The sequence below is a fragment of the Nannobrachium achirus genome (genome assembly GCF_963921795.1).
Source record: "Nannobrachium achirus genome assembly, chromosome: 20".
Classification (NCBI taxonomy): domain Eukaryota; kingdom Metazoa; phylum Chordata; class Actinopteri; order Myctophiformes; family Myctophidae; genus Nannobrachium; species Nannobrachium achirus.
The window spans coordinates 48,398,870-48,416,152 of NC_137827.1; the positions used below are offsets into that span (position 1 = coordinate 48,398,870).

General features: G+C 43.0%; 1 protein-coding gene across 1 annotated transcript in view; it reads right to left on the reverse strand.

The window, feature by feature from the left end:
• Positions 1-7,789: 7,789 nt before the first annotated feature.
• Positions 7,790-17,283, reverse strand: part of dnaaf9 (dynein axonemal assembly factor 9) — a 52,744-nt gene continuing 43,250 nt past the window's right edge. The window contains exons 31-37 of the mRNA XM_080751426.1: positions 16,585-16,671; positions 13,164-13,270; positions 12,673-12,747; positions 11,196-11,383; positions 9,926-9,991; positions 8,248-8,341; positions 7,790-7,956 (exon numbers count right to left, since the gene is read on the reverse strand). Coding sequence (XP_080607552.1) covers positions 7,850-7,956; positions 8,248-8,341; positions 9,926-9,991; positions 11,196-11,383; positions 12,673-12,747; positions 13,164-13,270; positions 16,585-16,671 — 724 coding nt within the window. The 3' untranslated portion in view covers positions 7,790-7,849. The remainder of the gene's footprint in view (positions 7,957-8,247; positions 8,342-9,925; positions 9,992-11,195; positions 11,384-12,672; positions 12,748-13,163; positions 13,271-16,584; positions 16,672-17,283) is intronic.

The following is a 17,283-nucleotide window of genomic DNA, read 5'->3' on the forward strand; positions in this document are numbered from 1 at the left end:
AAATAGTTGTTCACAAAAAGGTTAAAGTACATCTTACTTCTTGAAGAGAAAGTGCATCAGCCTGGATTCCTTGCTGTTGATAACATGATTTCCTCAGAGCTTAGGCTGAATATAACCAAGCTCTTTACAATTTTTGATTGATCACTGATCAGACATTAAAACGCGATCAATAATACTTTGAGAAGAGGCACAAACAACAGTTATCTGCTGATGTAGGCTGAACTGGACTTTGTAGATGGATGAATATGTGTATAATGTACATGCTTCTTAAGTTTCGTCCATCTCTCATTCTTTCCCCCGACACGGTCAAGGCAGATGGCTGCCCACCCTAGAGCCTGGGTCTGCCTGGCATTAATTCCAGTTAAGGGAGAGTTTGTCGATGCCATGGTCGCAAAATTGCTTGCTCAGGGGACTGTCGTATCTCTGCTCTAAATGTTAAGTGTCTCGAGACAACTTGTTGTGATTTGACACTTTAATCAAATTGAATTGAAGACATTTTAACTGAATTGATTAAAAATGTTCTTGAAACGTTGAGTAAACACATGTAAACAATCCACTCAAAGTCAAGTTATAAACTGACACTGATTAACCATATAAATATTTAATGGATTACTTGGTGCAATAAATACAACATTTAAGATTATAAAAGCATCAGTCACAGGAAAAAACTAAAGTTACAGTAGTTCCGTGTAGAACGCAATTGAATATCGCTCAATTTCCTGCAGACTTCACCCCTTAAAACAAAATGCGCAAGTTATTTTTGGCACTTAAATTTCTTTTTTAAAATCATTTCCCATGTATTCTTAGCATAACAGAAACCACATGACGTTAGTTTTTACTCTTTGTTTTGGAGAGGGGAGAAGAAACTTATTTTTCTTCCCCAGATCAAATCTTTCCATTGTGACAGACATTGTGCACCTCCCAACATGAATCGATGCAGCTCCTCTACAATGATTTATAATAACGGTATCTCTGTATTATACCGTGCGGCCATACTTTTACACAGCCAATTGACACAAAACATTAACTACTATCCCCCTCCCCCCCATCTTCTGCTACAACATTTTGAGTTTAATAGAGCGAATTTGCCATTTGCCATAGGAATATGATAATAATATTGTACCTGAGTAAATTAAATCCCACTGTCTGTGAGGTCTATTGGGGTGAGTCGCTTGTGATTCCCTTATAACCTCTTCAGGACGGTATGGGCCCCAAACACTTATCAAGGGTAGCCTGAGAGGCCTGTGACATATTTGGTTGGTAAAAACAAATACCTAATCTTTAGGCCTCCCTCCACTACTCCTTTTACAAGCATAGAAACAGTAATGAAAAACGTTCATTTCATCAAAAAAGTGCATACATTCCAAATGTTCTGGCCCTTGTGAAATGCAGGAGCCAAATTTCAAAAATGGAAATAAACAAAAACAAATACTCTCATCATACATGAGATTTTTTTTTGCCCCCGTACAAAATCGATTTAACACCAAACTTTGTTTTTGTCCTATAACTTCAGCTACAAAAAAAACCCTACACTTCATATACGGGAAGAAGACAATAGGGTGCTTAGTCTGTGTTGCCAGAGAGCTGAATAGGAGATACGAGAGAGAGAGACTAACTTATGGAGGGCTCCCTGGGGACCCCCAATGTGCAAAATAGGTAGGGGTCACCCAACTTTAGCCACAAACTCGATCCTCATTTCACATCAGTGTCCAAACCAGAGTCAAACAAGGACAATGGCTTCCCTTCCCAGCCTTTTTTCTTTTGGTCTCTTTAAGTAAGTTACCTGAATGATCTCGAGCCCTCCATTGGTCTTCCCTTTGTGACCTGGCCTACTTTTCTCTCTGGCTGTAGTAGAACACATTGCTTTTTTAAAGAGAGAACGATTCTGTGGGTTCCTTTCACCAACACTGTTTAAGGATTTCTTGTCGGGTAGTTAAAACCACCGCAACACGAACGCAGCTTTGAACGCAACTTTTTTTTTCTTCTTCTTCAGTATGTATTTCTGCTTTTCTTAGCCGTGGCCAAGGCACTGCTGGATCAGAGAAACCTGATTATGTCTCAGAACCAATTTAGATTCTCTTATTTCTTGATTCTTAAAAAAAACTAATAAAATAAAATAAAAAACTGCATCTGTCTGCTTTTTGCTTTATCATAATTTGTGCGAGAAAGAGTGAAGATTCGATTATTTTGCATTTCATATGCTCGATTCACAGTCGTTACAAAAATAGTATGTGTCGCATCGAGGTAAATTCTCAAATTCTTCAACCAGATATGTAAAATATAGGTAATTATTTTCTTTCTGTTGTACCAGTTTGGTGAAAGGCAAATCTTCTCAGAATATATATATATACAGTACATGTTATCATCTTCACATGAAATCTCAACACATGCAAAATAGTAGTGTAGCTGCAGTAGTAGCATACTGTATACAGTACCGTTATGTGCAACTAACGTTAGAGGCTGAATATCACAAACACCATACATAACCTTCCTGACCCTTTAAGGACTGCTTTATATAAACCTGTAGACCAGGGTTACCCAAATAGTTTTCCCCAAGGTCCGAATTATGTCCAGGGTACCAAGCCGAGGGCCACATCATTGCAGGTCTACAAGCCGATCTACAAGCACACAACGCCTCGCGGTGCGAGGCGTTGTGTGCTTGTAGATCGGCTGTTTTCACTAGTTTAGTACATTTTTTAGATGATAAATACAAAATGAACGGTTTTGAACATTCAAGGTTTCCACCCGACAACGACGATATACTAGTGTTGTTGCAGCTCTTATACTACCATTATTACTGGGGTTGGTGGGGGCCAGACAGTAGCCCCCCCGCGGGCCGCAAATGGCCTGCGGGCCGCCTATTGGGGAACCCTGCTGTAGACCAAAACGGTGGATCAGTTTCAACACTGCAACATGTATAATAGGTCCCACAGACTCGTGGTACCATCAGTCTCACAGCTATTCGACTGCCAGCGGAGACTGGTCTCTGTGGTGTTACGTAACAGCGGAATGAGAGCAACTGTTCCTCAAAACCACAAGACCTGACAGTGAAGATGTCTTCTCCAAAATGCCCTGTTGAGATACTTTGGTTGTAAAACGAAAGATTCAGGAATGTGTTATTTTGTCGACAGAGGCTCTAAGATAACTGCCGTCAATTTAAAAGCACTGCAGCTGGTTTAATATGTTTGGGCTTGTGCAGTCATTTAGTGACATTGCATGTCACCGAGATAAACACACATATATAAGTGGTAAAAATACCTAATTAAATTAGTAAATTAAAGGAGTAGTTCACCCCAAAAGTGTAATTTTTTTATTGATTACTTGGAGGTTCAATAATATTCTTTTTGTATTGGTCGCATTCCAAATACAAAAAAAGTAGTATAGTAAATTTATTATGGACCCAAATACATTTAGGTCCCCATCCGGAATCAGTGGGGGCAAATTTGTTGTAATGAAATTATTGTCTTAGGAAGTCTCCATGGCACGAGTAATAGAAAAAAAGTCATTTTGGGGGTGAACCACTCCTTTAATCTATATCAATGCGCATCTCCAGATTTTTCGGGGAAAGATCATCTTCACTTTAAAGTCTCCTTCACTGTATGTGATGTGGCCTTAAAAAGGCACTCAGAACTCAAGTCTACAACAGCACAGAGCCTGGCACGCTGAGAGACTGGGAATTTAGCAGCATCATTTGTATATTCAGTGAGTCCTTAATGAGTTCTAAGAGGATACTGTAAGTCATGAACACAATCTATATAAAAAAAGAGCACAAGATACAATGCACTTATGCTATAGAGTGAAGGAGGATTGTGTGTGAGAGAGGTTAACCACTTTAACCCTGGAATCCCAATTTTGGGCACATCATTATAGCCAAAAGATCTCTAACGAATTTCTTTTTGTATCAGATCTACAAGCTTACAATGTGTGTAGATCAACATTTTCCAATCATTTAAAAAAAAAAATGGGCTTAAGAATAAGCTTGTTGAGTTTGAAGGTGAAGCGTTTCCACTCCAGTAACCTCTTTCTTTTTATGCTGGATATTACATGTCAGGATAATACGTATTACAGGCATACTTCATTGCTATGTTAGTTGCTAGTTTCTACGCAATGTTGTTATAATTCTTTAAAAGACTGACACATTGGACGGTATGGCTTAGTTGGACCAGGATAAAGCTCTACAGCTAGGATAGATGGGGCCAGCAGTGTCTGTGTGAAACTCTAGAGATACACTCGTAGGATACAACATTATCTTTATGTCCGTTAGCATTGGAAAGTTCTTCAGTGGTGGAAAGTATCCAAGTACATTTACATTTAAGGTACTTTTACTTTACTGGAGTATTTCCAACTTATACTACACTACATGTCAGAGGCAAATGTTATCCTTTTACGCCATTACAATTATTTGACAACTTTAGTTACTAGTTACTTTATAGATTTGGATTATTAATACATTAACCACTTCAGCCCTATATGCATTTACAAGCTCACAATGCTTGTAGATCGGCTATTTTCAAAATATTTTGTATACACTTGTGAAATGGGACCTTCTGTATAACAAGTATACTTTCTACTTTTGTTACTTTAAGTCATTTTGACTTAAATTTATTTCTACATTGCAGTATCGATACTTTTACTTGAATGAAAAGCATGCGAATACTTTTTCCACCACTGAAGTTCTCACCATTCTACCGTGTGTCAAATGATTCTGGAGACCAGTCAGATATGTGGTCCAGATTAGTTTCAACAAGCTAAAAGGTTGAGATGGGGATCTGAGAATGGCAGACGAGAGCGTTCGCCGCTGACATTTCCTCCCCACTTAGCTCTCTGGGTATCTATAACTGGCTTTAGTATGGAATCAAAACAAGGACTCCAAGGATTCTTCTCCTTCCTTTCTCAGCTGACCTGATTCAAATCTTTGGGCACTCAGAAGTGAGTACTAACTAAGCCAGGGGTCTTCAACGTTTTCAGGCCAACGACCCCTTAGTTGAGAGGGAGATGAAGCATGGACCCCCATAACATGTTCATAGATTCCATATAGTTTCATTGTTTGACAGCACAATTTTGGATTCATGTCAATTTGTGTTTTCAGATACATATTTAACCACTTGAATTGTCAATACTTAACTTGACATTTCACTCTGTACTTAGTCAGCTCTTTTTCCCCTCTACATCAAACCTCTTTGCCCGAAAATAGCCGATCTACAAGCTCACAACGTCTCGCAGCGCGAGCCGTTGTGAGCTTGTAGATCGGCTATTTTTGACTAAAGTTCTCAGAATATGGAGCCTAGGGTTTAAGTGGTTAATATAGAAAAGGAGAAAAAGTTCCTATCACACAAAGATTTGGAGGACCCCCTGCAGTAACTCTGAGGACCCCCTATGGGTCCCGGACCCCCTGTTGAAGACCCCTGAACTAAGCCATTTGTATTTTTGGTATGGTCTACAAAAGGCCAATATAATATACAGTACTATTATAGTAGTAGCAGCATAATCGTATACCCATATTGTCATGCGCTCAACCTTGCCTTTGACACGATCAGTTCACTGAGGGCAAGATCAATGCCATTTTAATGTATAGAGTGCTGATTAGCCTATGTTTATGACACTGCTGACCCCTATGAGTGAATAACAGCCATTAAGACTATTGGACGAGGACAGGGTTCCTACACATGTAAAATTGCCACAGACCTGAAATATTCTGGCCAGCCACTATTACTGTTCGACATACTGCCATTAGTACAGTAGCTGGGTCACATGACCAAATACGATCAATTCCATATCAATGTGCATCTGAGGGTACTGTTGTGTTGTAGGTTTCAACCATAACCAGTACCTAAATGTGTGAAATGATAGTAGGTTAAATACATTTAATGTACAGTATTGAATAATGTATGAGGGATAACCAATACTTTCCCATACATTTTGGTTTTTACCTACATTACACACTTCTGTGTAGGAACCCTGTGGATAAGAGGAAGACATGCATAGACGGTTAAGAATCCAAGCTTCTGTGTGGTGACCGTGTGACGGACTCTACTGATATTCAGAGCACACACACAGAGGCATATCTACTCTATCTGAGAAGAGACCTGAAGTCTTATTCTCCACGAATTCACAACACTAACACAAAGTCTTACCTTAACCTTTCCTCTAATAACCTGACCCATTTTTTTCCCCTCCAATGCCCTGGACCCTATAGTGTTGTCCACCGTTGACGTAGCCAGGAATGGACCACAAAACCACATTTCGTGTAAGTCGCCACTATTCCCAAATCATTTCCCCCAATCCCACCAAAAACCACTGTCGCACAAATTAGGAAAACAGATCAATGTGTTAACATCACGTGGTGTTTAACCGTGAGATGAGAGATCCACACCTGGGCCTAGTGAGGTGGCATTAGTAACTGTGTCTGACTCTCTTTCTACATACACACAGTAAAATCCTGTGTTAATTCCATTGGATAAACCGGTATTCACATGGAGTTGTTTACTGTGTGGCAGCAATGCATGTCGGCCTGTAGGTGATGGTCATGATTCCTGCTGTTGCTAAGAGCTTATTGCAGCCCCCTCTTGGAAGATTGGATATTGAGCTAAAAGTGGAAACATTTTAACCACTTAAACCCCAGACTTAGTCGACCGGAGTCCCCCAGGGCTCTATAATAGGCACCCTCTTATTTTTTTGCGCCACACTAAATATCTTCGCCGAAAATAGACGATCTACATGTTCACAGCGCTGTGACATGTCGTGAGCTTGTAGATCTGCTGAATGTTCAGGGCACTAAAAACAAACGGAGCCCTTGGTTGGTACTGCCAGGAATGTGTAGCGCGGCCTCCTCTCCATTGAAAACTAGACAGGTCGCCCACCCAGGGCCTGCACATTTTGGAAGGCAGTTATAGACAATTGGAATGACGGGAGACAATAATGTGCTTTACGGGTTCCCCTGTGGGACAACTGGCCTCAGTGAATCATTCTCGACTCTGTAAAGAGAAGCCTCCGCTGCATGAAAACGGCAGCGCTTCCCCGAGGGGAGATGAAGTCTTGCTTTATTGCACTAGTGTCGTTAGATTCACTTTAGACTCTTGAAATAAAGCGTGAGGGCTGGCAGTATCTCTGCGTTGATCGATGGCATCATTCATCAAGCCTGCGCTCGGGCCAACGGAGTTGGCCAATATTTACAGCTCTGCGGGCCAAGAGCGCGCTCTGCCCTCGGAGTGGCACACAGACAAGCTGACAGGTGGGCCGCGGATTGGGTGACAACAGAGCCGGGAGCGGTGCTTGAGAAACCCCACCAGGGAGAAAGCCTACCAGAATCACACGGCCGCCCACGCCCGCGACAGAAATAGAGGCATTAATTGGACGGCTATGATAAACACAAATGCACAGACTGTATGCAGAGCGGGTGGGGGGGCGGGAAATTCCCAGTAAGTGTGAGGCTAGGCAGCCCGGATCAGACTACTTTAGAGATAGACAGAGTATGTTTGAGTTCTGCTTTATAACTGTGCTTTATATGGCAGTCAGGTGAGGAGCGCTCATCTCGCGATCAACATGTCACTTGATCGTACGCCGCAATCACACCGGTCGCAGCTATGGCGCTTCTCGGAGGCCAATTTAGCTAGCGGGATGTACCAGTGGTTAGGTGAGGAAACAAAATGATTACACCATGGTTATTTATGCAACATTTTTCTGGTCCTAGAAAAGTGGATGGATTTTCGAGTGACCCTTTTCTCGGGTCACTGTAGTGTAGAATGCCAGTAACAACACCCCCCACCCCACCCTCCCAACACTGCCACAGTGGTTCCATTAAGACTCAAGACAGACAGATGGATGGAGAGCACACATACAGACTGGGGACTCATGGGTCAAACAGGTCTGGTTGGCTCTGCAGGTCCAGCTGGTGGTTGAACGACTCAATCTCTTTGTTGGCCTCGGCGAGGTACTCTCTGATGAACTGATCCATGTCTGGAGCAGCAGTGATGTAAGGTGAACAACAAGTGGAACAGTGTAAAAACACATCCAGGAAAGGCACACGTTTGAAGCCTCTGTGATAACTTACTGAAGCCCTTATTGGTCTTCTTTAACGTTTGCCAATCAAATCCCCCGTGACCTTTCAATGCCCGTCAAATCCGACATTAATGGACTGCATGCTTAGATGAAACAAAAATAGCACTTATGACCCATGTCTATGACATTTAAAAAAAGGAAACTTTCATTTTCAAGCCTCTTTTCTGACTGTATTAAATGTGAGGATACAGGGATGGTAGTGACATTTCTTTCCGAAGATGTCAACGTACTGGTAACCATTATAGAAGTAGCCTTGTGGGAGAGGCTCCAGGTGTCTGGTCACCTGAGCAGAGAGAAATTCAACACAATTTATATTTACCCAAAGTAAGCAGAAAAAAAATTAAAAATAAAAATAAAACAATGAGCATTTCATTTAACACTTTTGCTGCCATTGACGCTATAACGAGTCAATTAGTCTTTTCATTGTTTTTAGCACATGCTGACACCATCCTTCTGGACGTGTACCCTTTTTTTATTATGTTTATTTTGTTTTTTATATTTTTCACAATGGGTTTGCCGCACTGACATCACTGTGATGTCAGGGGAACCACTCTAACAGAATGGCTTTGCCGCTCTGACATCATGCTCTGCCATCACTGTGATGTCACACTAACAGAATCCCTTTTATACCCATATATGGAGTTCCCTGATGTCATCAATATTAAGCCCATATCTAACAGGACTTCATATGGGAATGCCCATATATGGAGGGCTGGAGTCCACAACGGCCACATACCACACTAACAGAATCCATATATGGCCAAGAGAGCCAATATCTGTGTGGCTGGTTCTACAGACAGGGATCTCCATGTAAGGGCATAAATATGTCCCATACATGGATGGTATAAAGACGTCAGATGTCATAGACACCATAGGACTTTCACATAACAAATAACTGAGAAAGCATGTTTGGGCTCTCACAGCATATCTCCATATACAGTACATGGATCTCCATATATGGGTACCAGGGGTCTCCATACAGTATGGGTAACTGGTCCGATATACATCACTAGCCAGATGGCCAAGACATGGTTCTGAGGCGTCTTACTAGTATATTACACTGCCGTCACCCGAACCCCCAAGGTTATGCAGGGACTCAGTTCCCCATGATCCATGGGGAGATGACCTCATGCAGATATCCGATCAGGGAACATAACTAAAAAACGGATCATCATGGTTACAATTTTTCTTTTTCCAGTGAAAGAAGAGATGATCGTTGGATGTTACAAACAACGTGTGTTTACATCATGGTCACGTCGTGAATAAGGGCAATTCAATGAACGGTGCTGGCAGTGGCGGATGAATTAATACCTGGCAGAGAATGCAAGACGTGCAACAAGTGCAAAACAAAGTGACTCTCATCTCATTGTGTTTCTTGGTGCACCAGCGTGAGGTTGTTCTACATTGAATTAATATCAGCGCTGAATGTCTAAAAAAAACAGCATCGTCATGCTGACAGTGTCATTGTCACTGAAAAGTGTGAGAATTTCATGCTGACAGACTGCTTATTTATTTGTATTATAGCCGGCTTTGTGTTAATTCCTTTTGATCTTGATTTTGTGTGCGTGCCTGATTTTCTTTATTATTTCATTTTGAGTTGCAGTGCTTTGGAAGCCAGTCGGTGTCAGCAGTTAATAAGCATCGATTCCCAATTGTGAGTTGAACAGGAGCAGAGCATGAGCTAACAACTCTATTTATTGCAGACTGTTATTAGCATTCAGTTTAATAAAGAACATGGATTTGGATGTCTTGCCTCGGTGTGGTTTTGTGTGGCGTCTCCCAATTGTGGTCACTAACTAGAACCGAAGCCCTTTGGCTTATTCGGTTATCACACTACCGTGTAACAACATGACAAGCGAGAACTCACGTGAATCTGGTTGATTTCCTGTGTTGAGAGAGTGTGTTTAGCCTTCTTAGGCTTCTTGGATTCCCTCTGTAAGCACAACAAAACACAAAACAGCACTGTGATTAAAGAACATGTTAAACTTTTCAGAAATGTCACTAGATTTCTTGTGTCATAATAATTGACTGAATAGGAATGCTTAAGGTCCTTCCTTACCCATTGGCGATTTAGCAACGCCACGTGAACGACCCGAAAATACTAAATATTCAACCGGAATTTTATGCGTTTGCTTATACACATCTAGTGCGACGCAAATATGCATATAAATTCATCAAGCACACCACAACATAGCTTTAGGATTAGTTTTGTGTACGACATTTCTGCATTGCCAGTTTGCATGTGAAGTTTGTGGCGAGGCTGTAGCCTGGTCTGCCGTAAAAACCAACTGTGGAATATCTAAAATACAATAAGATTGAGTTGATCTGCATCAACAAGCAGGTTACTTCTGCTTCAAAAGTCCCTCACCTTGCTCAAAATGTGTAGCAGTTCACCAGCGAATGTCCGCAAATTTCGCTAGAAGTTCGTTGGCGATGTCTAAGCTGGCATTGACTTTATTCGCCTCGCAAATTGGCCCCCCAGTGCACTGTGCATCCATATAGTGCATAGCAAACTCTTCAGCTGTAACTTAAAACCCATTTAGGCCTAGAATTAACCAGTGAAAAATAGCAGATATACAAGCTCACAGCGCGGCACCGAGTGCCGCGCTGCGAGCTTGTAGATCTGCTATTTTTGAAAAAGTCTTGAAAATGTGTGCAAATCTTTGAATATATGTATTTTCAAAGCGACCGGTTGTAACTCAAATTTTGCTTCTGGGTGGTCCCTGGAACTAAATATTTTGAGATGGGGGTCCGTGGCCATATACATATCATTTTGGGGGTCCTTCACATGAAAAAGTATGAGAACCACTGACATAGTAGTCTCTCAAGAACAGACTAACTGAGCTCCAGTTAAGTGAAAAGGACCTTTTCTTTGACGATGGCTGGCCAGATTGCTGACATAGAAACGTAGGTTTTTTCCAAAAATCTTAGAAGGATTCAAAAGACACTTATAGAATCGGGTCAAAATTCTAATTTTCGTGATTTTTCAAAAATAGCAGATCTACAAGCTCGCAGCACGGCACTCGGTGCCGTGCTGTGAGCTTGTATATCTGCTATTTTTTATATTTAAAGCATAAAATATTGCGTCATAATGTGTTCAGGCCTAAATGGGTTAAGTTAACTGTATGTCCATGTACCTGCTTCACACACAGCCTGAGCCAGTCCTTCAGTCCATCCTGGGTGAGTCCGACACCATCAAACACCAGGAAGCAGGGAGCGCTAGGCTCCTGGGGACCGCGGGCCAGGAAGTTGTCGCCATGGTCCGGGACAATGGTCAGGGTTCCGCTCATAGTGTTGTAACTCACCTCCATCATCTTTTCTGAGTCTGCAGTGTCCAGAGACGGAAGGCCTCACAATCATGTTTTATGCATGTACAGTCTCTCTCTACACTGTGTGGAATGCTTACTATGGCGGCTTCGTATGGAGAGAAAGGGCATGCTGAGGTGCAGTGTTAATGCTGAGATATCTATGGAATCCCCTGCCCCCAAAAATGGCGCACAGCACTGATGTGTCACGAAACATCATAAGGCATGTGCCAAATGCATCCCAAACTCAACGTGATTTAACACACCACAGGAAACCAGTGCTAGATAACAGAAAAAACAACAACTAAACAGAAGGAGTTGATGCAAATAAAATGCTAAACAGAACTGAAAATCCACTAGACACTAAGGGAATGTAAAAACTCCAATTAGAATCACTCGCTCACCTCATACCTCTCTGCACAACGCATTCTTCTCTGCACAACTCATACCTCTCTGCACAACGCATTCTTCTCTGCGCAACTCATACTTCTCTGCACAACGCATTCTTCTCTGCACAATTCACTCTTCTTTGCACAATTCACTCTTCTTGCACAATTCACTCTTCTTGCACAATTCACTCTTCTTTGCACAATTCACTCTTCTTGCACAATTCACTCTTCTTGCACAATTCACTCTTCTTGCACAATTCACTCTTCTTTGCACAATTCACTCTTCTTTGCACAATTCACTCTTCTTGCACAATTCACTCTTCTTGCACAATTCACTCTTCTTTGCACAATTCACTCTTCTCTGCACAATTCACTCTTCTTTACACAACTCATTCTTCTTTCAACTCACTCTTCTTTGCACATCTCACTCTTCTTTGCACAACTCATTCTTCTCTGCACAACTCTCCTCAATCGTATGCACATCTCACTACACTCTGCTCATGCAACAGTGCTACAAATGAATGTAAAATCAACAGGGAGTGAGAAATCAGACTTGTGAAACTACAGGCTAAACACTAAACTGAAAAAATAATGATGACATCAGAGCAAAGATCTCGAGCAAAGTTCCTACCGTACCGTCAGTCGCTTCTTGCTAGCCTCGAGGGCAAGCCATTCTCTAAATCATTCCCAAAATAACTTGGAAATGCAAACAAGGTCAAATATGTGCCAGTGAAAAGATAAATCACATTGATTGAAAAGTCTTAATAAACCATGTACAACTTAACTCACACTTGAACTTGGAAGTCCTGTTGACCTAACAGGGTCATTATTTATGTTACTAGGTTATCATTCAGTAACTTACGGGAAAATGTGTAAAAATCCATATTACGTGAATAATTATAGAGAAGCATAACTCCTACCAGAAAACCTGACTTTCCCCCAGATATTGTACATGTTTCCGCGGAACGGGTTGGTCCTCAGTGATGACTTCAGCGCTAGGGTAGAAAGGACAAGTACAAGTACAGAAATACGGTAGCAATGAGATCAAATGGCTTAAGTTTTACGGTTTTAGTTTTCAAATCCTTCAACAGTGTTTACGTAAACAGGGAAGCAGCTCCATCCCAAAGTGACCCGGTGTGATGCATCCTTAAGGGATGCGTATCGTTTAACCGACAATTCGTTTCCGACCGCAATCCTCTCCATATTTGGGAGAGAGATGAAGCTTATGTAATCATTTGTCACACCCTGCCAGATCATATCTTGGCTTCTGTCAAGTGTGGGGTCTGTGTGTGTGTGTGGTGAACAGGATTTTGTGCATCAATGTGTATGTTTGTGCGTGTATGGGCTTGTGTGTGTGTGTGTGTGTGTGTAAGCGGGTGGTGGGGTGGGGGAGGCTATTTTTCCATCTCACCTTTGCAGCGGGTGACAAAGAGGGGCCTCTCTAAGGGGCGGCTGAACGTCACAAAGTGCTGGCTGAGGACAAGTGACCCTGAGCCACAGGAGAAAGCACCCTTGCACCTGAAACACAACAACACACACACGCATGGTACTGACAGCGAGGGGCATTAACACCGGCCAGCGGCCAAATGCTGCCGAGGTTGGTTTAGAAGAACTGCCCTGGTTGGCAGGTGAGGTTGGTTACTTTGGCATCCTTCTTGTATCGTTTGGGGAAAGGGGCGGGCCGGGTGGGTTCTGTTGCATGTTAAACTAGCTGGCAGGCAAAATGGTCAGTTCAACAGTCAGCCAGTCACCATGGCCAGTGGATAATAAGGTGACACTTTCAGGTGGGGTCCGGTAACACACCGCTGATTATGTATGGGTCACAAGCACTCTCTCTCTCTCTCTCTCTCTCTCTCACACACACACACACACACACACACACGCACGCACACACGCACGCACCCCACAATCAACAGCACTGCAGCTGAAAACGATCAAATCATAGCGGGGCTGAGGGCAGATACCAGGCGTACGTGATCAGAGCAGAGCCTTTTTAGCAGTGCTTCAAATTAGGCTGACCACTGAGGCATGGGGTGTAGATGGATTTACTCCAGAGGCAGGGAGGGAGGGAGGGAGGGTGGGAGGGAGGTAATGGCCCCCTCTCTCCCCCCCTCCCTCTCTCCCTCTCTCTCTCTCTCTCTCTGTGTGTACATGGCAACTGCACAGCCAACAGCTTGTTACTGCATGTCTGGGAGGCAGCTGGTGATAGAAAAGAAGATGCCCTGTGGGGCTTTACAGCAATCAGGATACCAATACCATCCCTCCTCCTCCTCCTCCTCCGACCACTGTAGCTGCACAGGAATTAAACCAGAGGAATGGGAATGGAGATGCAGGATGGCGGTGGGAGTGGGAGTGTGACGCACGCTGAGCCAGGGGATAAACACACAGATCATGATCTGTCCACTGGCGGGCAAAAGGTTACAGCGTGAACCCTGACGAGGGGTCAGATGGATAGATGGGGACACACACACGCGCACAGTTCTTCACAAACAACCTGTGACCCACTATATGCCCATATATGGGCATTCCAGGCTATGGGCTTTAACTCATTTCCTGCAATCCCCGTCGAAACCGGAGATTTCCCGCTGTACCACTCTGCTATGCCCGAGGAGCCCGAAGATTTAATTAGCTTTAATCATTATGAAACAATTAAAAGTATGCTCGCTGTATATAGCCGCTTCGGAGACTTTAGGCCCGCCTTGTTTAGACCGGATCTAGGTTTCCATATCCGGTCTGAGAGCCAATCATAGCTCCGGGCCCATAGGTTTCCATGTAAACAAGGAAGCATCCTGCTCGGTCATATCATTGTCTTTTTTCACGCTTTCTTTTTTAATTTGATAGCTGTTTGATTCTTGTGCCCGCCTGGCATGTGATCCGCGCACATATCGTCTGCTATGTGCGCGAACGTGTCCACGTGTTACCATAGCGCACAGCTGGCTGTTTCCAATGTTTTCTTATGTAAATACTGGCGGATACAGCAGGATACAGCCTGGCAACGGATTTGTCTATTCCAATGGATTTTTTTTTATTCGAAAGCTGTCATCGAGTCTACCGGTCTACTACATGAGTCGCGCACAGATCATGCACTATGCGTGCACGTGCCCACGTTAAAAGGTAAGGACAATTTGGCAGGAAAACAGTTCAGCCTATGTTTAAAATAGCAGCAAATGAGTTAATATTGATGACATCAGGGATCTCTATAAACTGTATGGGCATACAAGGGACATGGACGGTATGTGATGTCACAATGTGATGTGACAACAATGTGATGTCATAGGTCAGCTATAGACATTGACAAGATACGGACAAGATGTGCCTGTTTTCATAGTTAACTGCGACCTACGGTCGCAATCAATACTGCAATGTAGAAATGCTCTGTTAGGCTGCAGCCACACCAAAGTACCTATGAGAGTGGATTCCCCATTCTGCCAATGTATTTCAATGGGAATGGAGCGGTTTCATGCCAGTAGAGGAATTATGCATATCGCACAGTCTTTGCGTTTATGCTGGAGCAGATAAATTCTCCGGTTTTCCCACTCTGTCCAATCGGGTGAGTGTAAGGCGGAATGGGGAGGGTTCTGACTGGAAGTGACTGACTGGCTTTGGGACAGAATTCAGTTTTTAGTCAGCCGCGCACAAAAGGAGTTTATTACCATACTTTGGTGTGGCTTCAGCCTTACAAGTAAAAGTCCAGAATTAAAAATGTACTTGAGCAAAAGTACAAAAGAATTGGTATCAAAATGTACTTACAAGTACCAAAAGTAAAAGTACAAATGTTTGAAAATAGCAGATCTACAAGCTTGAGCTTGTAGATCGGCCATTTTCAAATAGTCAAGGTATAAAATAGGGCTAAAGTGGTTTATGTATGTTTTATAATATTATAATTTATATCTGCAAAGTAACTAGTAACTCAAGTTTTCAAATAAATGTAGTGGAGTAAAAGTACAATATTTGGATTAGAGATGTAGTGGAGTAGAAGTAAAAGTATTGGAAATTGGAAATACTCAAGTAAAGTACAAATACCTCAAAATTACAGTACTTAATTAAATGCACTTGGTTACTTTACACCACTGCCTGTACGTAAGGAGTTCTCCCTCTCCCTCAACAACTTGCCCTTGAGCAGAGCTTTTATCTATCAAACGTTGCATGTTGCGCGGGCAACTGCTCTCATTTCCCAACAGCAGCAGAGGTGTGTGGTTGTACAGAGCTGGGGCGTCACACCAAGTTCTGGGCCCTGGGTACAAGGATTCACTGCGGGCCCCCCATGAATGTTAACTATTGAAAAATAGCAGATATACAAGCTCACAGCGCGGCACCGAGTGCCGCGCTGCGAACTTGTATATCTGCTATTTTTGAAAAATCGTGAAAATGTGTGCAAGAAACCTATGTCAAGGACCCCCCAAGATGATATGTATTTGGCCACGGACCCCGATCTCAAAATATTTCGTTCCAGGGACCCCCCAGAAGCAAAATTTGAGGTCGAAATGTTTGCTTAAAAATACATATATTCAAAGATTTTCACACATTTTCACAGCTTTTCAAAAATAGCAGATCTACAAGCTCGCAGCGCGGCACTCGGTGCCGCGCTGTGAGCTTGCATATCTGCTATTTTTCAATAGATAAAGTTATTAGGGCCCCTCCACCTTGGGCCCCAGTAACTCAGTCCCACTTTCCTACCCCTTGTGACGCCCCTGGTACAGAGTGGATGCTGCTGCTAAGCACCAACGTGTGTAGCGCTGTGACTTTGAAGCATTGCTGTGAAATAGAATCTGCTGTCCGTCAGCCTGCCTCCCTCCGGGGTATGAGAGAAAACATGACGAGGAGTCTCTTACCAGCCCGGGTAGAGGAGGTAACGCGCTCTCAGCATCTGAGGCTCATTGAAGCTGCTGTCCGATAAGATCTGCTTCACGTCTTCATTCCTGATGAAAAAAAGAATACACAACAGATAGGACCCGGTTCTATGAATGTACTTCTAAATCCTGTGTCCATGTTTCTATATCAGTGGCGCTCAAAACTTTTAATGAATAATATGTATTTGACTGCGGACCCCCCATCTCAAAAGCACCTTCCATACCAATGGAATCTGTGGTTATTACAATTATTTAGTCACAAACTCTTGTTTCATTAACCTGACTGCGCCATATGGTGGCAGCAGTGCGTATGCCTGCATAACGCTCTGCCTTTATCATCTGAGATTGCTCGGGGAGAGTTGATAACACTCGTAAAGTCCCAGGCTGGACGAATCAGCGGAAGCTACGGGCGGGCTCTGAGCGGCTCTGAGTCAATAGAGTCTGATTGCAGACCACGTGTAAACCCAGGAGGCGGATTCTGGGTGTAACGTCATGCAGACAGGCCAATATGAGTGGTTGGAGTTGGCACTCCCAGACTGTGATAGAGACGGCCCCATCCAATCACCTGCTAAAGAATTTGAAAAAATGGCCCGCCCCTTACATCGGGTCTGCCCGAGCAATCCCAGATGTAAGGCAGAGTGTTATGCAGGCATACGCACTGCTGCCACCATCTGGCGCAGT